General features: G+C 40.9%; 1 protein-coding gene across 2 annotated transcripts in view; it reads right to left on the bottom strand.

Moving 5' to 3' along the window:
- CWF19L2 (CWF19 like cell cycle control factor 2) overlaps positions 1-27,723 on the bottom strand; it is a 134,473-nt gene that overhangs the window by 18,948 nt on the left and 87,802 nt on the right. For both annotated transcript variants that reach the window (XM_080815180.1, XM_080815181.1), the window contains exon 13: positions 2,726-2,938. In XM_080815180.1, coding sequence (XP_080671306.1) covers positions 2,726-2,938 — 213 coding nt within the window. The remainder of the gene's footprint in view (positions 1-2,725; positions 2,939-27,723) is intronic.

The following is a 27,723-nucleotide window of genomic DNA, read 5'->3' as shown; positions in this document are numbered from 1 at the left end:
AAAGCCAACATCAGTACTGATTCATTAATTGTAACAAACTTACAACTTATAAACTGCTTACTGCTGTCGGGTGTTAACAAGAGAGGAAACTGGACACAGTGTATATGGAACTCTATTTTCTTCTTAATTTTTCTGTAAATCTAAAACTGTTCTAAAAAACAAAGGCTACTTAAAAAAAATCAGTGCTAAGACAAGGTGGATAGATGACTTTTATTTTTAAAAAAGGAGGGAGAAAGGAGGACAGCTGACAATCAAAAGTTATTTCTAACTCTGTGACTCTAATGAGAACTAATACTGCTTCATTAACATATTTGTACTGAAGACATAATTTTAAATATTAGACATTCAGGGAAAGGGAGAATTACTGAATTGCTCTGAAATACTATTTATTGTTTCAACTTAATGGCAAAGTAATTCCTTAGAAACTCAAAATCATGTATGATTAACTTGTGTAATAACTAAAGAAACAATTTGCTATTGTTTACTCAGATAAATTAAATGACCTGTTAGTCACATGTTGTAGGACATGAAAGAAATTCCTTCTAATCAGTATTTCAAATATTTCTAGATTAAAATATTCCAAGACAGGGGCGCCCAGGTGGCTCAGTGAGTTAAAGCCTCTGCTTTCGGCTCAGGTCATGATCTCAGGGTCCTGGGATCGAGTCCCACATCGGGTTCTCTGCTCAGCAGGGAGGTTGCTTCCCTTCCTCTCTCTCTGCCTGCCTCTCTGCCTACTTGTGATCTCTATCAAATAAATAAATAAAATCTTTTAAAAAAAATAATAAAATAAAATATTCCAAGACAAAAGGCTAAATGTTGATGGTAGTTTCTAGAGCAAAGATAGCACAAAGATAGCATAGGTAGAGAAAGGAGAGGCTTAAGTGGTTTTTTAAATGAAACCAAAGGGCAAAGATGAACCCACAAGGAGACAAACAGATCAGCCAACTCTTGGGACATTCAGGCAAAGAGAAGGATTTAATACCGTTAGAAAAGACAGCTTGGAAAGTGTGGATTACCTGACCACAGAAGACGACCACCAAGGAGGATGGGGAAAGGCAGGTCGTAAGAAACAGAAAATGTCTGTTCACTGGCCAGTTTCACGGGTGGACTGAGAAATGCCTACTTCCCCTACACGGGAAGCCCAGGACAGGTCTGTACACTCAGCACCTCTGTGCCTCCCCGCATGCAGCTTGACCCTGGAAAAACTCCAAACTTCTCCTCAAGCACAGCAGAAAACACTGAAGGGTTACTTTATGTCTGATCTGTTCCTATGCCTATAAAAGGTGGGGATCAGACTGAAGAGGAATGAAATATTCATAATGTCGTAATTACAAAAATTTTACCGTTTATGTAAAGGTCTGGAAAATAATTCAAACAAATTAATACAAGCAACTGGTTATGGTGGGTTTTTTTTTTAATTGAATAAATTTTAAATAGGATTTTTACATTTACCTTTCTGATAAAGTTTGGAAGGAAAGAAAGAACTAGAAGAAGGGTAAGGAAATAAAGAAACGAAAATACAAACTGAAAGTTGACAGTCTTATACAAATTTTAAATACTAGCGTTGGGATGGAAAAGCCAACGCCAGTTCTTTGGATTCCTAAGTGTATCTCATGTACGTGAGAAACAAATTAATACATAAACACGCGTATGGACAGGGCCCAGGCTCTCAGTTCCTGAACCGGCTCTCGTTCACTCAGCCTCCTCTCGCTCTCCACTCCAGCTACACTGGCCTCCCCGCTCCGTGAATGCCGAGCACATTCTCTCCTCAGGGCTCTTCACTCACTGATCCCCCTTCCTGAAACGGGTCATTCCTAGCTTCATTCCTAGCTTGCTCCTTCTTTCAGAGCTTTACTAAAATACCTCCTCAAACAGGCCTTCTAGACCACCGTCTCAAAAAATCCCATCATTTTATCCTATTTCCCCACTTTATTTGCTTTAGGACAACACGTCCTTCAATTAGGACAAGTATTACTTTATTTTCTGCCCTATTTTACCATAACACGAGCTCCACAAGTACATCGGAGTCGACGCTCATCCAGCAACTAATGACCATATCACATACACAGTAATGACTTACTTATACGAATTAAGTCACCAAATATTTATTGAAATAAGTGACTACAAACATATTCTTGACATACAACGGGACATATGTTTGGTGAACAATGGGATACATGCTTAGTGTACATGACTAAGACTTACCTTTGTCCTCATAGAACTTACAGACTATTAGGAAAGGGACTCGGTAAGCAAGTAAAATACAGTAAACATTTTACAATTATGAGATATTCTATAAAGAAACAAATAGGCTCTATGAGCAAGTAAGGGAAGGAGCAGAAACCACCTTAGACTGAGTATTTCTGAAGTGATTTTAATACTAAGAATCAAGTGCCGACCGTGACAATAAGGTCACGCAGCCGGTAAATGGCCGAGCCGGAAGCTGAGTCCAGGCAGGCGGGCTCCCGAGTGCAGAGCCTCAGGCATGACGCAACAGTGCCTCTCTGAAGGGCAGAATCACACAGAATGTGAGCTTCCTGTCACCTAAATATTCATACTCGCTCTAAGGAAGATTCTAAGAATCATGGGAAGTTAGAAAAGAAAAGTATATGAAACACAGAAGAGAAGCAGAGAGACTGGAATCCTGTGAGAGTCTCAAGAAAGAGGCAAATCTGCACAAGGCTCTCCATCGCTTCCTCGGGGCAATAAATGTTCTACTTCTTACCTTAACACCTATGGCCACAATAAGGTGCTTGGGAAACTGAGAGCTGTCAAAACAATACAGACATTTTTCCATTTGTGCAGCAAGATGCTGGTGCTCGGCAATTGCTTTCCTCCTCTGGTTCTCTTCCTCTTCACCAGAATGTTCTCTCTCAGCTGCTTTGGAGACAAACATGTCATCTAGAGTGTAATAGTCTCCATCTGTTTTTCCCATAAACTGAAAAACCAAAATAACAGTAGTGAGGAAAAGGCAGTGGTTAACATTTTATTGTACTGCTGCTACTAAAGTCCTATCTGTGAGTTCTAGGGTAAAAGTTTTAAATTAAAAAGAAGAAGAAGAAAAACATGATTAAAAATTTTAGCTTGATTTTCAAGGTCAATCAATAGTCATCAACAACATCATCATCACAGGTCTAGTTTACCAAGTCTCTACCATGTACAATTTTACTCAACGTGATTGTTTTTTTACTCCTGTGAGAATGAGACCATTACGTTTCTATTTAATAGATGAGGAAACTGAACTACGGAGAGGTAAGAACTACTTTCATTTTAAAAATCAGCATATGCTCTGTAGAGAACATAAACATTTTCAACTCTACCTCCAGGTGGCTTCTCCACACCTCTGCAAACATCAGCTGTAGCCAGGGTGATGCTCTTAAAACACAAATTTTATTTACTTATTTTGTTTATGTCCTCAGAGAGCTCTCCCTTGTGAAAGGGAGCAAGTTCAGACTTGGGTTTGGCTACTGAATTATAGACAGACAAGCATGATGGTTAAAAGCTAGGTCTCTCTAGTCAGAATGACCATGGCAAAGTTCTGGCTCATGTCTGTCTTAGCCTTGGGCAAGTTATTTAATCTTTGTGCTCCCTATATGCTTTGCTTCATCATTTCACAATGGTTGTAACAATACTATCTACTTAGCAGGTTATCTTGCTGAATCCTTACAACACATGCCTGACACACAGGAAGGACTCCGTTACTATTACTAGTATTGGTAACTCTATTAGTAACTAGAGCCACATTACTATTACAATCTTCTTTATAATCTGGCACTGGTGACCTTTCTGGTCACATCTGATCACATCTCTAGCTTTATACTCTGATCATCATCCTATTTTCAGTCCCCAAAAACACTAACACCTTCAGGCTTCATACAAACTGCTCTCTGACCAATTCTGTCCCCAACTGTGCCATTCCAATCCCACTTCTTTTTCAATCTGAGGCTTCAGTTCAGTTGTTGCCCCCAAAAAAGAACCTTCCTGGATCTTCCAAGACCACTAGTCCGGTACTCTCATTAGTTTCACAATGACCACACTATATCATAATTGCTCATGAGCTGTGTTTCCTTCCATTAGACTAAGTTCTAAGTACTATTTAGTCTACTAAAGACCAAAAGAGAACTCTCTTCTCTTTTTTATCATCAAATATGAAGCAAAAGCAAGATGCTTGGATTTTACCAAACATTTAAAAAGATTTGGGAAGAGCTAGAATGGCTGTATTTATGTCAGAGAAAGTAGAATTGAATGTAAAGAATATTATGGACATAAAAGGTCATTTCACAATGCTAAAAGGGTCATACCATCAAGTGGACATAACAATACTGAAATTTATACACCTAATTACTGAGTTTAAAAATATATGAAGCAAAAACTTGATAGAAATGCAGAAGAAATACACAAATCCACAAATGTAGTCAGAGATTTAAATGCTCCTCTCTCAATAATTAATAGAACCAGGCAGGAGAAAATCAACAGGCATATTGAAGACCTGAGCAAACTATGAACCAATTTAACCTGACACTGACAGAAAGTCCAATATCAGCAGAATACACATTCTTCTCAAGTGCAGAGAGAACATTTACCAAGAGATGAATCTGTGACCGTAACACAAGTCCTAAGAAATTTAAAAGGAGTCCGGTAACATAAAGTATGTACACTGAATACAATGGAATTAAACTAGAAACCCCAGCAGAAACACATTTGGAAAACTGCCAAGTATTTGGAAATTAAATAGCCCAGTTCCAAATAACCCATGTATCTACCAAATAAATAAGTAAGAAAATCAGAAACTATTTTGAAGTACAATAAAATACAGGTGAATTTGTGGGATGTTGCTGAAGTGGTCCTTGGAGGAACAATTACCAGCACCAAACACCTACATCGGAAAACAGGAAAGGCCTCCAATTACTAATATCAACATCCACCTTAAGAAAGTAAAAAAAAAAAAAAAAAAAAAATATATATATATATATATATATATAAAATAAAATAGAATGTAAACAGAATACTTCTAAAATGTCATTATTGATAGAACCAGGTAAAAATTAGAAACTAGGTTACTAATTATTAGTAGTAAGGGGTCTCTCCAAGCACTTTAGCTTCCTTGTCTTTACTAGAACTTATTTTTTATCTTCTACTATTTCTCTGTACTGATCCTTGCATGTATCTCTCTATTCTTTCAGGTTGTTTATTTATGTGAACTTCCCTCGTTTACAATTATTTTAACTTCAGACTTTTTTTTTTAAGATTTTTATTCATTTATTTGATAGAGATTACAAGTAGGCAGAGAGGCACGCAGAGAGAGAGACAGGAAGGGAAGCAGGCTCCTTGCCGAGCAGAGAGCCCAATGCGGGGCTCGATCCCAGGACCCTGGGATCATGACCTGAGCCGAAGGCAGAGGCTTTAACCCACTGAGCCACCCAGGCACCCCTTAACTTCAGACTTTTATCTCAATTACATCATAATACATTTTGAAAATTATCAGAACTAGTCACTAATTATTTTCATAGAGTACCAACCATATGCTAGGTACTAACAGAAACCTTAAGTACTCCCTCATCCAAATATCCCTACAACATAGGAACTGTCATCCTCACGTGTAAGATTTACAAAATGAGTCTTAAGAGACACTAAAAACTTCATCAAAATCACACAGCTATTAAGTGACAGAAGCAGGAATCCAACAAGTTATATGGCTATAAAAATGAAGAGTGTATGACATACAGGAAGCCTCTCTCACTTAAGAAATCCATCTTTAAAAGACAGAAAGGGTGTATTTTAAATATGGTGTAGAAGCAGCATAGAGAATGAGAAGAAACCTTAAATTTCACCTAGAATAAATACCCCAACTGAGTGAAGGTACTCACCAGGGACAACACAGACACCTGGTAGGTCCTTCTCTTGGCTGACGTGTATTAGCAGGAGCAGAACACATACTTCTACATGCACCCATGCCACATGAGACGTAGTGTTATAAAACAATGTTATTAAAAACCAGCTCACGAGTGATCGGGGTATATATTCAATTCAAATCAAATCCTTTGTATAGGGAAGACAGTACTTCTTAAATCTACGCTCCATGAATGTTGCCAAACTTCTCTGATGCATATTTTTGAATTAAATAGAGTACAGTCTTGTCTCTTAAATCTGCATAATTCTTCAGCCCAATACAAAATTGATTCTTTTCTACAACTACAATCCCCTCTCCTATGACCTCTAATTATCTGAGTTTTTCCCATTATCTTCTATTTGGGCTTTGATCCAAAATGCTTTTAATTTATCAATCCTGTACACATCTTCTGTGAGCTTCACACCACCACCTTCTTGTATCTGACAACAAAAAAAAATTTTAATGGACAGAATATTAACAGAAAGTGAAGAACTAAGTATACAAAGTGGAAAAGCAAAACATTTGCTGGCAGAAAGGAGGTGAAGAAAGAAAAGAGAAGTATGAAAATAAGACTTCTTCATTTAGATGGAGTCCTAAAGAAAGCTGATAGGATGGTACAAGCTCGAGTTCACACATCGTATTTCAAAACTCCAAGAATTTCTTTTTCAAACAAATCAGAAAAATGTGGTAATGACATTAAAAAACATCAAAGAAAAGAAGGAAGATATCAAAAGCGATCTCCAGATTCAACACAAAGCCTTTCAAAATCCCAGTAATGTTTTCTGTAGAAATAGAAAAATCCATCTTAAAATTCCTATGGGATAGACCTCAAGGGTCTACAAACAGACAAAATAATCCTGAAAGTGAACAAAGATAGAGGTCTCACACCTCCTGATTTTAAAACTTACTGTAAAGCTACAATAACCAAAACAGTGTAACAGACCAATGGAATAGAAGACAGAGGGGCAAACTGGAAGGGGAGGTGAACCATGAGAGACTACGGACTCTGAAAAACAACCTGAGGGTTTTGAAGGGGCGGGGGGTGGGAGGTTGGGGGAACCAGGTAGTGGGTATTAGGGAGGGCACGGATTGCATGGAGCACTGGGTGTGGTGAAAAAACAATGAATACTGTTACGCTGAAAAGAAAAAAAAAAGACAGAGGGGCACCTGGGTGGCTCAGTCAGTTAAGTGTCTGCTTTTGGCTCAGGTCATGATCCCAGGGTCCTGGGACTGAGCCCACATTGGGCTCCCTGCTCAGCGGGGAGCCTGCTTCTCCCTCTCCCTCTGCCTGCCATTTCCCCTGCTTGTGCTCTCTCTCAAACAAAAAAAATCTTAATTTTTTTTTTAAAGGAATAGAAGAGAGAGCTTAGAAATAAGCCCTTCCACATATGGTCAGAATACTCTCAACAAGGGCGCCAAGATCACTGAAAGGGGAAATGACGTCCCTTAAACAAATGGTGCTGGAAAAACTGGATATTCATATGCCCAAAAAAAAAGGAAAGAAAGAAAGTAAGTAAGTTGGACCCTTAATTTATAGCCTATATAAAAATTAACTCAAAACAGGTCACAGACCTAAACTTAAGAACTAAAACTCTAAAGCTCTTGGAAGAAATCATTGAGGAAAAGGTTCCTGACATTAAATTTGGTAATGATTTTTTGATTATGACAACAAAAACACAGGCAACAAAGAAAGAATAGATAAGCTGGACTTCATCAAACTTATAAAAACTTTCGTGCACCAAGGGACACTGTCAACAGAGCAAAAAGGCAGCCTACACAACAGGAGGAAATCTTTGCAAATCATATATCCAAAATATCTAAAGAACTCCTACAACTCAACAATAGCACAAAAAACCAGAAAAACAAAAACCAAGCAACTTGATCCAAAATGAGGCAAAGGTTCTGAGCAGACATTTCCCCAGGGAAGGTACACAAGTGGCCAGTCAGCACAGGGAAATGCAAATCAAAACTACAACGATGTTACTGCTTGGGGCTCACGAGATGACTGGAGTTCAAGAGTCAGGTACTAACAAGTGTTGACAAGGATGCGGAGAAATCAGAAACTTCATACACTGTTGGTGGGAATGTGAGATGGTACAGTTTCTTTGGAAAACAGTCTGGTGGTTCCTCAGACGAATGTAAACTAATAAATAAACAATTACACATATGGATTACCATGCGACCAGATAATTCCATCTCCAGGTATATACCTAAGAGAAGTGAAAACATATGTCTAACAAAACCTGACATAAATCTCAAGAGCAGCATTATTCATAACGGGCAAAGGAGGGACACAATCCGAATGCCCATCGACTGATGAACGGATCGACAACGTGTAAAATCTGTCCAAGAGAGAAGCAGGAGGCAATGAATCAGAAATGAAGCGCTGACACCTGTTACAATAGGAACCAGAAAAACACCACGCTACGGGTGAGACGCCAGTCACAGAAAATCACAATCCTATACATGAAATACTGAGATCTGGGAAATCTGCAGAGACAGAAAACAGATCTGTGTCTGTTCAGGGTGGGGACGGATGGGGGCTGCAAGGTTAGGAGGTGACAGCTAAAGATTACAGGGTTCCTTCGTGAGGTGACAGAAATGCTCTAAGATCGACTGCGGTGATGGCTGCCCACATCTGTAAACCTGCTAAAAACCACTGGACTGTACATTTTAAATGGGTGAATTGTATACCACATGAATCCTAACTCAAGAAAACTGTTAAATAAAAACTTAATGTTACCCAAAGAAGGTCTGGCCCTTGCCTTCTGCCCCTAGAAGATCTTGAAACCCTTGGAATGTCCTGCCTGGTAAGAGTGGCTTTGTTGACCAGAGGCCCAGGGTCACGCCAGACAGACTCCGCTAACGATGTGACTTGTGCACACCTGGGCCACGCAGCATCGGCTCCACCACAGGAGTGACTGGAAACTGCGGCCATCCTCACAGGCCATAACCCATGTCTACAGGACCAAACCCCAACAAAAACCCTGCTGCTAAGGCTCAGGGGAGCGTCGCTCGTTGGCAATGCCCAGGGCATCTTCACACATCACTGCAGGGAGAAGTCAATGGGGCCTCCACTCACTGGGAGAGGACAAGTGAAAGCTTCACGCCTGGTACCTCCTAGACTCAGCACCGTGCGCCTCTTCCCTTGGCTGACTTTGCATCTGTATTCCTTCACTGTAATAAACCTTAACTGTGGATATGGCGGCTTTTGGTGAATTCTATTACCCAGGCCACCGAAGGAACACGCACTACTGTCAAAGTGCGGGTAGTCTTGGGGAGTCCCACACTGGGGAGACATCATAACAGATGCAACATACAAACCCTGGTCAGATCTTAGATCAAAAAAAAAAAAAAAACTAGAAAATTTTAAATATAGACTATATATTAACATTTTTAAAGTAAACATACGGTTCTACACAGTACACAGGCCCCAGCCAAAAGTGCACAGTTGCGGGCCCTGGGCCCCACCCTGGGATGGCCCAGAACGGTGCTGAAAGGAAATCCCCTCAGTAAGAAGAACGCTGAGCAGTATGTCTGGCTGTTCTTTTCACCAACTCTACCTGCTACAGGAGCTACAGGTGTAAACTGCTTCATGAACGATGGCTGATGGTTTGGCCGGACAGTCAGGGACCTGGACGGAACACAATCAGAGAACAGCAGCTGGGAGGTCTGGGGAAGAAGTATCTAGACAGGTCTCTCCAAACTGATACAGAGCACAAAGACGTGTGTGGCACTGGCGAAAACATGTCTACCATCAGCCCTTCCACCTCTGTCCAAATGAGGTTATGAACAGGGTGGTCCAGAGGGGACAGAAAGTACATGGGGGCTCAGAAACACGATCACCTGGCTGTAGCCACTGCTGAAGACCCAAATGCCCACTACAGAGAGCACACTGAGCCCCTGACGGGCCCCACTCCTTATGAGGAGCAGCCGGCTCTGTGGCGAGACTGGGCACAGGGGCTGCTTCCATCACAGAAAGGGAAGCACCACGTTCTCACTGGAGTGGACACCTGCTCTGGACATGGATGGATCGCCTTTCTTGCATGCAATACTTCTGCCAGAACCACCATCTCTGGACATAGATCATCAAGGTATCACACACATTCCTCTGCCCGAGGAAGTAATTTCATAGCAAATACAACGTGGCCCTGGGTCCACGCCCACTGAATGCACAGGTCCAGGCCCACTGCACTCATGAGGCAATGATGAGCACCAGGCAATGGTCCAGCCCCATTTAATTCATCGTGTTCCCTGTCATCCCAAGGCAGCTAGCTGACCAGAACAGTACACTGCCCTTTTGAAGACTTAATGAGAAATGCAGTCTGGCACCTGCTGGGGCTAGGGCCATGTCTTCCAGAATGAACCATGTGCTCTAAATCAACAACAAAAATGTAATGCTATATCTCCCCACTGCCAGGATTCCCAGGTCTAGGAATCTAGGGGAAAACAGGAGTGACCCATCTCATTATTACTGCGACTGATACCCTAGCAAAACTTAGGCTTCCCATCCCGTGACTTTAGGCCCTACTGGTGTACAGGTCTTAGTTCGAAAGGGAGGAATCCTTCTGCCAAGGGACACAACAATGACTCACCGTCCTTGAAACAGAGACCACCACCTGGTTGCTCTGGCTCCCCACCCACTGCACTAAAGGCAAAGAAGGGCGTCCCTGCACCGGCTGCAGTGACTGATTCTGCCTAAGGGCAGGCTGGGTGGGGACTGCAGAACGCAAGCAGGGGCCGTGTACCCGGACCTTTCAGGGCACCTCTCAGGGGTCTCACGGCCTAGCATTAAAGTCAACGATAAACAACAACAACTCAAATTAAGGCAGGACCACTAATAAATGACAGTTTGGGTCCACCCTACCAGGCAAGGAACCATGAGCAGCGAGGGTGCTGCTGTGGGAATAAGGAATATGGAGCAGGTAGCACAGGAAAGCAGCGATGAACGCTAGCTAAAACCACAGAACCTGTTTCGGAAGTTAAAATCTCTCTTCACTACTTTGCTATGGATATGTATGTGAATATACATTAAAGTATCAACCAGAATTTTTTCTTCTCTTCCTCTCTCATCTCTTTACCATCCACCATAAATGTTAAAAGTAGGTGTATTCTCTGTGGGGAAAGGGTTAGCAGGTTTTGGATTGAACTGGGACAGCAGTACCACGCCAGACAGAGGCATGACTCCTTTGTTATTTTCTTTATTTGGAGAGTACACGCAGTCTGAGGAGACATGCCGAGGTAAAAAGACCCGGGTTGCGGTTACCGTCAGTGTGACTACTCCGACAGACACTTGCCAGACTTCCCTTTTCTGCGTGTTTCTGTTTAGGGCGGACGAAGGGAGAGATGGTTACAGGAGACAGACCCGAAGCAGCCGCCATTTTGGCCCCGACACCGTCCGCCTCCCTGCTCGCCGGCCTCGGACGCCGCTGCCCCGCGCCCTCCACCCTCCTTCAGCTTCTCCGAGCTCTGGGTCAGACGCGCGTGGTTACGAGCGCCACCCCGCAGGGCCGCGGGCAACGAGAACGGCCACGTGTGGCCCGTCCCTCCTCGGGAGCCCGGCTCAAGCTCGGTTCCGCGCGTCCCCGCGCCCCCTCTCTCGACATTCCGTCTCCCTTCCCGACGCCTGCCTCCAGACCTAAGGCCGCAAACACACAGCCTTAAAAAGACGGCTGCCCTCGCTCCCACAACTGCGTCAGCGCAAGTCCCTGTAAGAAGCCTGAGTCTGTGTCTTCCATTAGTTCCGTTTCTCTGACTGAAAAGTGACTGATACAGATTTAACCTTCTGTAAATAGCAATAACAAGCTGCTTTTGTTCAAAGGCTCTGCTTGTACATTTTCTCAAGAATGTTCCAAGAATAATATTACTTTCTGAATATCACTAACCACTGTGCAAAAACAGTATATAACAGTATATGAAATTCATACATAATATGGTGGTTGAAAGTTAATGTCATAATAAAAGAAAACTACTCCTTTTCTGCTCCAGTCGACTACCTCTAGGGACCAAATCCATTAGTATTATTTTGGCATAGTCCAATCTGAATGTAATCAACCATCTTCCTTCCCTGGTCCTATCCCCCGGCTGCCATGTTATAGAAAAGTCATTAAATTTTGCAACTGGCCCCACTATGAACTCATAGGTGGAAGTGGCTCAACAACACAATTTTTAGAACCTCCTATTTTCCACCGTGACTATTTCAGAAGATCACCATCAAGCCTTGGACAAGCCATCAATTTTCCTCTCACTCTCAGCAGATGACCTCAAGAATCAGACAAGAACTTGCTCATCTTCCTACCACCAAACCTACAAACCCTCGAAGCAAATGCCTGGCTCGTCATTCTTCCCTCCTGCTGCACTGGGAGGGCACATGTGCTTCCGTGTAAACCAGCCCTGCTGTCCCTGCACTGGACCCCAACCCCATTTCTTATACTCCAGATACGGTGGGCTCCAAAGTATGCTTAAAGATGGCACTTGTGACTTCTTCCTCTTCGCTCTCATCATTTGTCTTTTTCTTTCCCTTGCCAACGACTCTTCCAAATCGGAATGCAAGTATTTGAGCGTGCCAAAGCTTCTTCTATTTTAAACGTTCCTTTGGAACACCTATCACCTTCCATCAGTGTCAAAGCTAAACCTCCTGAATGAACTGTCAAGGGAAAAAAAGAAAGATATCAGGATTTTACTAGAGAGTGATTGATGGTTGATAATAATGTGAGCGATGTCATATTATGACTGATGTTTAGAATACAACGATTAATATAAACTGGTAGAATAAGTTTTTCTGAACAGCTTAATTTCCACTCAGTTAAGGGTTTTCCATTTAAGTATAAAAACATTTCTTATTGCAGTCATTTTGAAAGGAAATTTCCCAAAGAGTATTATAAACTTTCCTGCCTTTTACAACACAATATATGGAACTTAATTTAATCTCTTCTTGATAATACATGATAATTATTGGGACAGTTAGTATAATGTATCATAATTCACAAATGACCCTCTAGAGGGCTGCTTGCTTCCAGGTTAGCTACATCAACCAAGACATCCATGATTTTTTAGTTATTTCTCTCCATTTTTCCATCTCATTCTTTGCTCTCTAGATTAAGCTAGCTGTCAGTTCTCACTGCTATAAGCATTTCTTCTTACGGTAGTCTGTTTCTTCACTTTTAATTCTCTACTTTTATTATAATTCTGGTCTAAAACTGGATAACCAAGTACATTAGAAGTATATATAATACAAAAATGGGACTTCAGAGACACCTTCTCCAGGTAATCAATAAATGTTGTTAAATTTAGAGTAAAAATTAAAAAGCTAGCCTACAATCTATAAACATCTGATTAGCATCAAGAGAAGAGACACAAAATGCCTTTCAAAACCGATGATAAAACACAGAAAAAAAGATTCATATGTTTGTCTCATATTCTCTAGTAAATGACATCATAGCTAGAAAAAAGTTTCTGAATCCTGTTTCTTCTATTACCAATTACCATTCATACATTGCATTATTGGGAATCTAAAATAGTCACAATAATTTGTTACCAGAAGAAAATAAGGGTCACAATTTTACACATTGTCAACATTAAGGTCATTTAAAACCAAAATACTAACAAGGAATTATTTTTCAAAGTGAAACCAAAGCCAATTGGTAAAGACAAAAAATAACAAATGACACGTTAAGTAAAACAACACAGGGATGCCTGGGTGGCTCAGTCGGTTAAGCATCCGACTTCAGCTCAGGTCATGATCTCAGGGTCCTGGGAATTGGGGATCAGCAGGGGGTCGGCTTGAGATTTTTCCCTCTGAGCCACCCCCCCCACCCGCTCATGCTCTCTCTTTCACAAATAAATAAGTAAAATATTTTTTCTTAAAAAAAGACAACTGAATGTGATTTTGGCCTTCACCTCATACATTCATTCATCCTATGTGAAGTACCACATTACCTACCTCTGTCACAATTAAAACACTTATAGTTCATAAAGAACCAATATTATCACCTAGTTCATTGAAAAGAACACTAATCTTCAAGTCTTAACTTCATGAAATGACTAGAAGTATACTCGTGTTTTGGTTATTCATGTAATGGTCATGTACATACAGAACAAAGTCAACACTCTTTTGATACACTGCCTACTGATGATGGAATCAAGTTTCTGTTTCAGTTGAGAGAAAAATCTCAAATGAATACCGCAACTCAGCCAACAAACTCTATTTCCAAAAACTGCTCTCCTGTTGAATCACGTACCACGGCAACACTAGAGGTCAGCAGCTAAATAGATAGGCAGAATGGATCAGAATTTATCTAACAAAGCCTCTTAAAATAGAAAAAAAAGAACAAGACTAGAAAAACCAATGGAATTCCATTAAACCACATTAAAATCTTATGAAGTAAAACAACAAATCATTCACTCCCAGATGATTTAAGTCCTTATCTTGATTTCTTATTTGTTGTTTTTGTTCCTTAATTCTGAGAATTAAAAGCTAACTTATTAGAGATTAAAGCTTTTGTGGGACAAAAATGAGTCAGTCTTTCATAAGTGATTGTGTTCTTGGAGGAAGAAAATAAACATACATGCAAATTATCACGCCCTAAGGAAAGAGAAAAAAATCATTCATGCTGTTAAGAAAACCTCATCTTAAACATTGAAAATTAAAGGAGCTATTTCTAATGCCATAGAAGCATTAGAGGTTTGACCTATCAATAACCAAAATCCGGGACAGTTTTTAATTCCACATTCTCTTACTATCTAATAAAAATAAACTTAAAAAAATAAATAAATAAAAATAAAAATAAACTTTAATGTTAGCTTTTTTCATTAAAATATTTCCATGTCTAAAATATCAGGGGATATTTTAATTAATCCTGCCATCCTTCTTTTGCTATATAGATAATTTAAACTACTGAGAACCACAGAAAATGTGCTTTGTTTTATTTAGTCTGTAAATCACCTTTAAGAAAACTATTTAAGAAGGTTTGTTCCTTTTATTTTTTTTAATAGTATCCACAGTCATAATTTTAAGTTTACTTTTCCAGTGTTTCCACCTAAAAATTCTATTAGGTCATGCATTTATAAAGAACTCCTCAAACTCAACACACACAAAACAGACAATCATATTAAAAAATGGGCAGAAGATATGAACAGACACTTCTCCAATGAAGACATACAAATGGCTACCAGACACATGAAAAAATGTTCATCATCACTAGCCATCAGGGAGATTCAAATTAAAACCACATTGAGATACCACCTTACACCAGTTAGAATGGCCAAAATTAGCAAGACAGGAAACGTGTGTTGGAGAGGATGTGGAGAAAGGGGAACCCTCTTACACTGTTGGTGGGAATGCAAGTTGGTGCAGCCACTTTGGAGAACAGTGTGGAGATTCCTCAAGAAATTAAAAATAGAGCTTCCCTATGACCCTGCAATTGCACTACTGGGTATTTACCCCAAAGATACAGATGTAGTGAAAAGAAGGGCCATCTGTACCCCAATGTTTATAGCAGCAATGGCCATGGTCGCCAAACTGTGGAAAGAACCAAAATGCCCTTCAACGGATGAATGGATAAGGAAGATGTGGTCCATATACACTATGCCAGGAGGTATAAACATCCTGATCCCTCCCTTAAAGTCTTTGTCGGAAGAGAACAATGGTAGGAAATACAGGCAGAACTCAAAATTATCCTCCAATACGGCATAGGCTTATGTGTAATTCTAGGTATTTGATATTCAAATTAAGGCATGGATTACAGACACATTTATTCTTTTAGAAGATGCCATTAAAACTCTGCTAATTTTATTCAGTCGATTTAATAGTTAATACAGTCTCATCATACTATCTTTTAAGCATCTGAGCTTCCAAAAATATCATCTCTATTTCTGAAATTTAAAAACATATATATTTAATTCTTGATCCTATGCACTACAAATTAGCCACTCATTTCAGGAAATCAGTCCCAGCATTCGACTATCATTGTGACCACAGCTCTTCTCTGATAAAACCTAAACCACAATTTCTCTGTGGCTCAGTTTTGGGCCCACTATGAAATTTTCTCAAATGAGGTCTCTACCAGAACAAAGTAGAAAAGTTTGATGATAAAAAAGGACAGCAATGATAAGAGACGAAAGACTGTGCTTGTTTTTAAAATAATATCGTTGCAAAATCAAAACAAGAGGCATTAATAAGAACAGAAAAGATACAATTTTCTATGCAATTTAGGATAGTGGTGAAAAAAAGATTTTTGCACTTCATTTCAAGTCTTAAGTATGCAATTCTAGACAGTAAATATTTAGCAGATCCTATCATTGTGTACCAAAAATTGTAACAGTTAAGGTACGAAAGCCAGCAAAAGCAAACACGATCCCAATAACATGGAATAACACGGGAAAGACAGACGATAACTAAAGGAATGTTCACTAGGAAGTCAAGTTGGAGTTGTGACGGCGATCTGAGCTCCCGCCAGGCGCTGACACAATCACAGCGGTGAAAAAGCCCTCCCTGAAAGAGCAGGGAGATACGCAGGGACAGGAAGAGTCGAGCGGAAGAGGAAAGGAAGCGAAGCGGGGCAAAGGCCGTGCGGGCCACGAGCGGCGGCCGGAGGAAGCTCCGTGCACTGGAGGAACCGGACGGACGTGAGCAAGGGCCGAAGCCGCGGAAGCAGGGGAGAGAGCGCGAGACCCGAGATGAGGCAGGAGGCGCAGAGACTGGACCATTCCAGGTGTCGTGAGACCCCGTGAAGGAATCCCACGGCAACCAAAAGCCATCTGAAATGTTCCCACATCGAGGCCAGAAGATGAGACACACACTCTGAGCAAAAAACCATGATGGCTTCTGTGAGGTGCAATTAAGAAAGAAAAGGCAGAAGATGAGAAGCGATGCCAGCGGTCGGTTAGGAGGCTTTCTCGGCAGACTGAGAAAGAAACGACGGCAGCAACGGGGCTGCGGAGCAGTAGCCTCACCAGACGGTAACAGCTCTGCCCCGGAAGGGGAGGGAGGGAGCGGGAGCGCTGACGCCTCCTCGCTCTCCGACCTCGGCGCCACAGCAGCGTCGGTACTGACGAAGGGGGAAGATCAACTGGGCTCGGGAAAGCGACAGGTGGTCATCAGCAAGCTCCGGAGCCCGGAGTATCTCTGCAGCACCAGGGTCTGTCTGCCCTAGGGGCTTAGTGACGACGACAACGCCGTCAGACAATCGCAAGCATCACTGAACACAAAGGGCCTAACGCAGAGCAGGTCCTCACAAAACAGCGGTTATTGTTATTCCCTCCCAGGCTCTCCCAGACAGGGTTCTCAGCCGGGGGTGACTTTCTCACTGGGGGACATTTGGCAATGTCTACAGAGACGCTTTCGGTTGTCAGAACATGGGGTGGGTGTGGAGGCTACACACATCTTACTGGGTAGAGGTCAGGGGCACTGCTCGGCGCGCTACAATAGGCCAACAGTCCTCCCACAACAGCGCTGCCAGCCCAAAATGTCAACAGTGCCAGCACGGCTGAGAAACCCTGGTCCAGAGGGATCACGATGACATCACTGCGGAAAAAGAAGTCCTTCTGGATTCAACAACGGTAACCACTGTCCACATGAATTGGGAGTTAAATGGGATTATTACTTAGATTCTGTTTAATCAAGCAAACAGTTTCCAAATTCAAACCTAGAAACTAAAGATGTCAGTGAATTAATGAACTAAATATTAAGTGTATAAAAATGATAAATGTTTTCTAACCATGAAAACTAATTTGCTTTGCCATTTTGATGTTTTTTTAAACCCTAAACTATAAAAACTAGCATCTTATAATAAAAAATCAGATACTCAAAAATTCCATGAAAACTGAAAACTAAAAGCTTTTTTTAGCATCATTATGCAAAAACAATGGTTTGCAACAAATCTACCTAATTAGTGTTGCATTAGGACAGAGATTATCAACAAGAAAAATAGACTGCAGTCTAATTCTTGCAAGGCGTTTCAAATTTGATGACAAATCTGTAATCAAAATTTTGATCAAAACCATTCACTGGATTCACTGGAAAAAGATAAATTGATGAAATATAAATTTCATATAATTTTAGACTCTGTTTTTCTTTAGAAAGAAAAATGGATAAAGTACAGTTTACCCAAAGACCAACAATTCAAACTTAGTAGGTCAAAATCTGGGAGCACTGCTTGCAGGTCTCATAAAATCTCACCATGGTCAAGAACAAGGACCTGACCTCAAGGAGCTACCACCTCACGCCCACTGGGATGGCTGCTGCTGAAAAACAAATGAACAACAAAAAGACAGAAAATAAGAATTGGTGAGAATGTGGAGAAACTGGGGCCCTTGTGCACGGCTGCTGGGAACGTAAATGGAGCAGCCACCACGACGGACACCGGTTTGGTGGTTCCCCGGAAAGTCCGACACAGACCTAACATATGGCCCAGCAACTCCACATCCAGACATTTCCCTGGGAGAAGGGAACGCAGGGACTCAAGACATACTCGTACCCCGGTTCACGGCAGCGTTACTCCTAAGAGCCAAAAGGTGCAAACAACCCAGATATGCACCAACAGATGAATAGATTTCTTTGGTTATTTCTTCATGTTTTAAAGATTTTATTTATTATTTATTTGAGAGAATGGGATAGCAGAGGTGCAGGGGGGTGGGTAAGAGAGACAGAGGGAGAAGCCGACTCCCCCCCTACACGGGAATCAATTCCAGGACCCCAGGTTCATGAGCTGAGCTGAAGGCTGACGCTTAACCAACTGAGCCACCCAGGTGCGAGGAAGAGATTTTTTTTTAAGTGGTCTATACATATAACGGAATTCTATTCGAGCCTTAACAAGGAATGGAATTCTGATACAAGCTACAACATGGACAAACTTTTAAAACATCATGCTAAGCGAAGTAAGCCAGACACAAAAGGAAGAAGAGTGTGTGATTCTGGTCATATGAGGTACCTAGAACAGACACACTGATAGAGGAAAACAACAGAATGGAGGTTACCAGGGGCTGACGGAGATACAGGGGTGGGAAAGGGAACTAGTGTCATGAATGTAGGACTTCTGCTTGGGATGATGGAGAAGTTCTGGAAATGTATGGTGGTGGTATGTGTGCAACAGTGTGAATGTGTTTAATGTTACTGAACTACACCTGAAAATGGTTACAGTGTTAAATTTTATGTTAGGTATATTTTACTATTTAAAAAAAAAAAACAACAGGGGGGCGCCTGGGTGGCTTAGTCGTTAAGTGTCTGTCTTCGGCTCAGGTCATGATCCCAGGGTCCTGGGATCGAGCTCCACATTGGGCTCCCTGCTCAGTGGGGAGCCTGCTTCTGCCCCTGCTTATGTTCCCTCTCTCCCTATGTTTCTTTCTGTCAAATAAGATTTAAAAAAAAAAATTAATGGGACTTGAACTAAAGGAAGCTGAATCAATTACTTTTCTGGTGTTCCCACCCCTAAGTGATGCTCAGAAAACAGCACGGACTCCAGCACAGACTGGACACAAGCCTACATCTTTTAGAAAACCACACAGACCACATACACCGAAATTTATTCGGTTATATACCAAAACAATATATCACTTCTATCATTTCATGATGCCCAAATCCCAAATTTTCTGTAGAGGAGGTCGTAGCACAATACACATCACTTCACACTCATGGATTAGCCTTGTGTGAAGCCACTTTCAGCCCAATCAGTGAAAGTCGAAGAGGATGGGAGCAGCCGCCACAAGCCCCGGGAACAGCAGGTCCTCCAATGAGACACAATCCGGACATTCCTCACCTTCTGAACTTGCTTTAACAAAGCTCTGTCACCCGGCTCTCAAGATTCGGTATTACTATTACAGTTCACTGAACCTTTTTAAAAAAGGATTTTAAGTTCTACTGTATATTATGGAAATATGTACTTTGTATTTTAAAGACTACTCCATCCAAAAATGTATCAAGCCAGCAGGTTGCAAATTCAGAAAAAAATAAAATTATCAATGGAAACACAGCATCTTTTATTAAACAATAAAATCATTTTGTTTTCTTATAATATAAGGTAAAACCCTAACTACTGAGTCTTTCTCTCTGTTTTCAGTCTTCTCATTTACCTTCTATTTCCCACCTCTCCAGTCCATTTTTAATACGCTATCTGAACAAAAAGTATAAAATTACTGCCCACGGCGCTAACAAAATTAATGAGGAAAGATGTACAGAGATCTCATGAAGATGTGCCTAAGTTTATGTTGCCAAGGAAACACTGACGTCTTAGATTTTAAATGGAAAAGTTTATATTTAAAGAATGTTGGGAGTCAATAGGATGTATTTTAAGAAAGAGCAAAGCACACACCATTATTCACAAATGCCAATAAATGACACATGAAAATTGTACAAGACAACTAAATTTAGGCAACGACCAACAACTATCCATTAACCGGAGTCATTTGGAAGGCCATACTGTTTCATGAAAAAAAGCCAGACTGGAAGCTGGAGACTGAGACTTCTGGTGCTAGCGTCTGCAATCATTCGCTTGTAAAATCGGACAGGTCGCTAAGGCCTGCAATGGGGCAATTTAATTCTCGTAGTGTCCTAGGTTCCTCTTCAGGAAACGATGAGCAAGATTAGGACAGTCCCTCCCCAGAATTATATATCCTTTAGTTCTGTGATTTTGAAGGAAGAAACTTCCAAAAAGAAGTTAACTACATACTTCCTATCTTCTAATACACAATAATACACACATTACCATCCATACTCTAAGAACTGCACATGCAGCGTAACAGACGCACATTGCCTTTGTCAGGATTTGTGATTGTTCCTTTTTTTTTCATTAATTATGTAGTAAGTACTCAAGAAAACTAAAAAATACAGAAAACATTAAAAAAAAAACCCTAAAAACCACAAACGCCCTATCCAAACACAAGAATATAATCAAGTTTATATCTGGCTCCAGCAATCTGGTTATAAGAAAAAATACTCCTAAAGATCTAACGGTAAAATACAAAAGAAAGTGAACGTAATCTGAATTTCAGAAGTACAATAAAAGGATGGATGGACAGTAACTGACCAGAAGGAGTATCAAAACTGCTGTCCACCCTGAAATACTTTGTCTTCCCAATTTAGGTTATGACACCTTGGTATTTCTTTCAAAAGACCTTCTCCTTGTCCTTCACAGTAATTTACACATCTATAATTACCGAATTCATTTCTCGTAATTACTGAATGCTTCATTTTCCTCACTAGCCCATGAGCTCCATACAGGCAAGGACTATGTCTTCCTAATGTGCAGTGTCTCCACAGTACAACACCTCACACAGTGAATGCCATCAATTAGTATCTGTAGCTGAATAAACAAATAAACGGGATCTTGACTTACACCAACCATTCCTGAAGGGCTCCTTCTCCCAGGGTCTTTAAAGATCCATTTTCAGGGTAACTACTAAGTATGGAAAGTACCCAAATTCAAAGAGAGTTGCCACGAAAACATGTATCATTGAGAGATCCTAGACCAGTGACTGACAAACCACGGCCCACAAGCCAAACCAGGCCAGCCACTTGTTCTTGTAAATAAAGTTTTGTTGGAATAGAGCCGTATCATTCATTTCTCTATGGCCTACAGTTGCTAGGACAGCAGGGCTGGGAGTTGCAACAGAAAGCTGAAAATATTTACTATCTGGTCCTATGCAGAAAAAATTGGCCAATCTCTATCCTGGACTAATGGCTTTCAACTAACAAAAGAAACACAGATGAGCTTTTTGTCTCTTGATGAAAAGAAGAGTAGTTCTATTTTTTAATTTTTTGAGGCTCCTCCTCTATTTTTACATTTTTGAGGCTATTTTTAATTACTGATTTCCACAGTGGCTGCACCAGTTTACACTCCCGCCCACAGTGCACTTAGGCTCCTTTTTCTCCAAACCCTCACCAACATTCATTTCTTCCTCCCTTTCCTTTATTTTTTTATTTAGAGTCCAGTTAGTTAACATACAGGGTAATATTGGTTGCAGGTGCAAAATTTAGTGATTCATCACTTACATACAACACCCATTGCTCATTACAACCTGTGTCTCTTCTCTTTTCACTGACAGCCATTCCAACAGGTGGAAGATGGTATCTCACTGTGGTTTTGATTGGCATTTCCCTAAGGATGAGTGATGGTGAGCATCATTTCGTGTGCCTCTCAGATATTTAAATGTCGTCTTTAGAAAAATTTTGTCTGTTCAAGTCCTCTGTCCATTTTAAATTGGATTGTTTGGGTTTTGCCTAGTGAGTTGTACGAGCTCTTTATATTTTGGATATCAACCCCTCATCAGAGAGACTGTTTGTAAATACTGTCTCCCTTCTGTGGGCTGCCTTTTCATTTTGTTCTTCCGTTTGCTCTGCAGAAGATTTTCAGCTTTTTAGTTTTATGTAGTTCCACTTGTTGGTTTTTTGTTGTTCTTTGTGCTGTTGGTTTGTCACATCTGAAAAAATCATTGCCAAGACCTATGTCAAGGATCTTGTCCCCCCCCCACTTTTTTTTGTATGGTTTGAGTCTTAACATTTAAGTCCTTAATCCATTTCAAGTTAATTTTTGTGGAAAGTGCAAAAGAGATGTCCAATTTCATTCTTTTGAGTGTAGACATCCAGTTTTCTTGCACCATTCGTTGAAGAGAATATCCTTTCCCCACTGAGTATTCTTGGCTCCCTTGTCAAACGCAAGCTGACCACATCACGTTGAGAGTTTATTTCTAGGCTCTCAGTTCTGTTCCATTGGTCTGTGTCTCTTTTTACATCAGTGCCATACTATTTAAATTACTATCGCTTTCTAATATAGTTTGAAATCAGGGAATGCCTCCAATTTTCCATTTTCTCAAAATTGCTATGGCTACTTGGGGTCTTCTATGATTTCATACAATCTCAGAATTGTTTTTACAAGTTCTGTGGAAAATGGCAATGGACTTTTGATAGAGAGTACACTAAATCTATAGATGGTTTTGAGCCGTATAGAACTTTTTTTTTTAAGATTTTTATCTATTTATTTGATAGACAGAGATCACAAGTAGGCAGAGAGGCAGGCAGAGAGAGGAGGAAGCAGGCTCTCCACGGAGCAGAGAGCCGGATGCGGGGCTCGATCCCAGGACCCTGGGATCATGACCCGAGCCAAAGGCAGAGGCTTTAACCCACTGAGCCACCCAGGCGCCCCGACGTATAGAACTTTTAACATTAACCATCCCAATCCATGTACATGGGATGTCTTTCTATTTATTTCTGTCTTCAATTTCTTCCATCAATGTCATAGTTTTCACCGCACAGACCTTTTACCTCCTTGGTTAAATTTATTCCCAAGTATATTGCTCTTCGTGCTCCTGTAAACAAAACTGTTTTATTTCTTTTTCAGATAGTTCATTGTTAGTTTATGCAAATGCAACTCATTTTTGTATGCTGATGTTGCATCCTGAAACTTTACTGAATTGTTTATTAGTTGTAACAGTTTTTTGGGAGAGTCCTTTGGATTTTTTAAATACATGATCACAGCATCAGTGGAGAAAACTCTAATTCTTCCTCTCTTCTTTGAATGCCTTCTATTTCTTTTTCTCGCCTAACTGTTCTGGCTAGGATTGCCACTACCATGTCAAACAGGGGTACTGAGAGTGAGCACCCCTGTCTTATTCCTGATCTTAGAAGGAAAACTTCCCACTTTTCACTGTTAAGTATGATGCTGGCTGTAGGTTTCTTATACATGATCTTTATCGTGCAGAAGTATGTTCCTTCTATACTCAATTTCTTGAGAGTTTTTATCATGAAAGAATGTTGAAATCTGTAAAATGCTTTTTGTGATAGTTCATTATTTGTGTATACAAATGCAACTGATTTTGTATGTTGATTTTATATTCTGAAACTTTACTGAATTTGTTGATTAGTTCTAACACATTTATGGTAGAATCTTTAAGGTATTCTCCATATAATATCATGTCATCATCAAATACAGACAGTTTTACTTCTTACTTTTCTTTCTGGTCCTGGGCTTTCGTTTTTTGGGAGGTTTTTGATTGCTGAATCAATCTCCTTACTTGTTACTGATCTGCTCAGACTTTTTTGTTTCTTCATGATTCAGACATGGTAGGTTGCTTATTTCTAAGAATTTATTCACATTATCCAGGTTGCCCAATTTGCTGGCATATAACTGTTTATACCAGTATTTATCATCTTGTACATTTCTGTGGTATCAGCTGAAATGTCTCCTCTTTCATTTATAATTTTATTTATTTGAGTCTTCTTTTTTCTTGGTAAATCTAACAGTTTATCAATTTTGTTTATCTTTTCAAAAAACCCAACTCTTAGTTTTCTTGATCTTTTGTGTTCCTATTCTTTATTTCATTTATTTCTGCTCTGATCTTTGTTATTTCCTTCCTTTCTTCTTTTAGTTCCTTGAGGTATAAAAGCCAAGTTATTTATAATCTGATACTTATTTTTTCTAACTACAGATGTTTAGCACTATAAACTCCTTCTTAGCACTTTCTGCTGCATCCCATAAGTTGCAGTATGTTCTGTTTAGACTATCACTTGCTTCAATGTATTTTTTTATTTTCCCTTTGATATCTCTTTGACCCACATGTTGTTCAGGAGTGCAACGGTTCATTTTTACATATTTGTGAATTTTCCAATTTTCTTCTTGTTACTGACTTCCAGTTTCACACCACTGTGGTCTCAAAAGGTATTTGTCATGATTTCCGTATTTTTCAATTTGGTAAGACTAAAATTTGTGATTGAACAACATATGGTCCATCCTGGAAAGTGTTCCATGTGTGCTAGAGAAGAACACGTATTCTGTTGCTGTTGGATGAAATGTTCTATATATGTTGGTGAGGTCCATTTAGTCTAAAATGTACTTCAAGTCCAGTAAGTTTCCTTATTGCTTTTTTTCTGTCTGGATGATCTGTTCACTGATTAAAGTGAGGTACTGAATGGAGTCCTCTAGTATTCGTGAACTGCTGTCTATCACTCTCTTCAGACATGTTTTATTTGCTTGACATATTCAAGGGTTCTGATGTTGGGTACATGTGTATTTTTAATTATTATTTCCTCTTGATGAGTTGACTCCTTTATCATTATATAATGACCTTACGTGGCTCTAGTTACAGTTTTTTACTTCAAGTCTATTTTGTCTGATGTAAGTATAGTTACCCCTGCTTCTTACGGTTCCCACTTGCATGGAATATTTTTTCCCATACCTTCACTTTGAACCTATCTGTGTTGGGAAGCAAATAGTTGGGTATGGTTCCTTATCCATTCGGCCACTTGATGCCTTCTTACGGGAGCACTGAACTCATTACATTTGGACTAACTGTTGACAGGTAAGAGCTTAGAACGATCATCTTGCGAATGGGTTTTGGCTGTTTGGCAGCTCCTTTTGCCTTGTTTCTGCTCTTGCTGTCTTCCTTTGTGAATGGATGATTTTCCACGGTGGCATACTTTGGTTCCCTTCATCTTTTCCAGTATAGGCTTCGGTTCATGGTTACTCTAAGGCTTACTAGAAACATCTTACAGGTTTAAGTCCATTTTAAGTTGGTAACAACTTCTACCTCAAAGAAAAACTCTACCTTTCTATTCCCCCAACCCCTGAATGTTTTCGACGTCACACTTTACTTTTTATATTATATATCTACTGACAAATTATTGTAGCTGTCACTATTTTTAAGGCTTTTGTCCTTCAACTTTTACGCTAGAGTTAAGCGGTTAACATACCACTAAATAACGGTAGTAAAGCATTCTGAATCTGACTATATTCTTACCCTTCTTAATGTGTTGGGCATTTTCCTATGTTTTCTTGTTACTAATTAGCAGCCTTTCCTATAAGCAGGTCTAGTGAGGACAAACTCCCTCAGGTTTGATTTGTTTAGGAAACTTTTTATCTCACCATTATTTCTGAAAGACAACTTTACTGGGTAAATACTCTAGGTTGGCAGTTTCTTTCTTTCAGTACTTTTAACATATCCCACTCTCTCCTGATCTGAAAGGTCTCTGTTGAGAAATCCACTGTAATACTTAAAGGGGCTCCCTTGTAGGAGAGATTTTTTTTTTCTTTTTGCTTTTAGAAATCTTTTTTCTTCAATTTAAATTTTATTATTTATGATCTTGGAAAAGATCATTGTAGACTGAAATCTTGGGGTCACCTATTAGCTTCACAAACTTAGATGTCCAAATCTCTCCCCAGGTTTGGGAAGTTCTCAGTCATTATCTCTTTAAATATTAGGTTTCTATCCCTTACTTTCTCTGTCTTCTCCTTTGGAATCCAATGAGGCACAGATTATTTTTGTTAATGGTGTCCCGTAAGACCCAAAGGCTCTCTTCATTCCTTTCCACTCTTTTTCTTTTTGCTTCTCTGACTGGATGATTTCAAATTATTTCTCTTTGAGCTCATGGATTCTTTCTTCTGTTTGGTCTAGTCTGCTGGTGAAGCTCTTTACTGAACTTCTTAGTTCACTCACTGTAGTCTTCGGCTACCAATTGCTGTTTGGTTTATTTTTATGTTCTGTTTCTTTGTGGAACTTCCTATTTTGTTCCTGTATTGTTTTCCTGATTTCATTAAATTGCCTATCAGTGTTCTCAGAGTTCTCTGAGCATGTTTAAGGCAACTACTTCCAATTCTTCATCAGGTAATGCCTGTATCCTCTCTTCTTTGGGGCCAGTTACTGGATAGCTACAGCATCTCTTTGTTGGAATCATGCTGCCCTCATTATTTATGATCCTGTAACCTTGGGTAGATGTCTGTGCCTTTGAAGAAGTGGTCCCCTCTTCTGACTTTATGGACTTCAGGAAGAGAAAATGTCCACCTGCACGTGGGGGCATGCTGGAGCATGTAGTAACCTCGGGTCTAAAGGTGCAGGGTGCCAAGAGTGAGGGCACACGGTGGCAACAGGTCTAAGGGAATGCAGTGGCTCAATGGTCTGAGTCACTGGGGTCCACGGTGTCCACAACTGTGTGCTCCTTGGCAGGTTTTGGGGGTCCACAGAGGCTGCAAGGGCTGCTGGGGTCCTCAGCAGCAGATCAGGGCCAGGGGTGAGAAAGTAAGTCGCCAGAGTGACTTGTGGGGGCCAGCTGCAGGTGGCAAGGGTGGGGTACACTACAGGAACATGGTTTTTGGCAGACACTGCCATGGCTATTGGGTCCTGCCGTGGGTGCCTGGCAGTGGATGCCAGTGGTAGGGGTTAAGGAAGATGTGTGCAAGGTGGGACCAGCTGCAGGGGAGCAGAGTGATACAGGGCAGTGACAGAAGGCAGTGCCTGATCCAGGCCCAGAAGCAGCTGCATGGACCCAGGCCACAGTCACACTCTCTTATAGCGACAGAGTCTCCCCTGAGGCACAGGCATGGCAGTGGAAGCTCGTGACGTGATAGATGTCTGGTTGGCCGTGTGCAAATACACACCTGGCAGGGTTAACCACCAATGTGTATGTGGTGGTGGGGCCAGTCACCAGGGTCTAGGCTCTATCTTGTACTCACGCAGCTGCAGAGGCCTGGGCAAGCTGCCGGTGTAGCTCCCAGGCTTCAAGGGAGGTGACTGGGGACAGGACAGGGAGCAGCATGGGACCAAGACAGCTGAATGTGCCTATCTGTGGAGTTAAAGCTGGTCAAACCTGCAAGCTTTCTGCAGTGGCTGTGCGACCATTCACTGCTCTCTTCAGTGGTAAACACTGTTCTGTGCGCTGAGCAGACTGGGAACCATGATCGCTCCACAGTGAGGCTGTTACCGGCAGCCCCTACTTTTCTTCCTAGGTCCGAGCTGTCTCTACATGTCAGCTTTGCTGGTCTCTGGGTGCAATGAAACTGCAGTGGGCCCCCCTTCATGTGGGGCCCCAAAATGTGAGGGAAGCTGTCCAGGCACCCTGCTCTCCTCTTCCC

Source organism: Martes martes, assembly GCF_963455335.1.
Source record: "Martes martes genome assembly, chromosome: 10".
Lineage (NCBI taxonomy): Eukaryota > Metazoa > Chordata > Mammalia > Carnivora > Mustelidae > Martes > Martes martes.
This window is presented reverse-complemented; position numbering and strand designations above follow the sequence as displayed.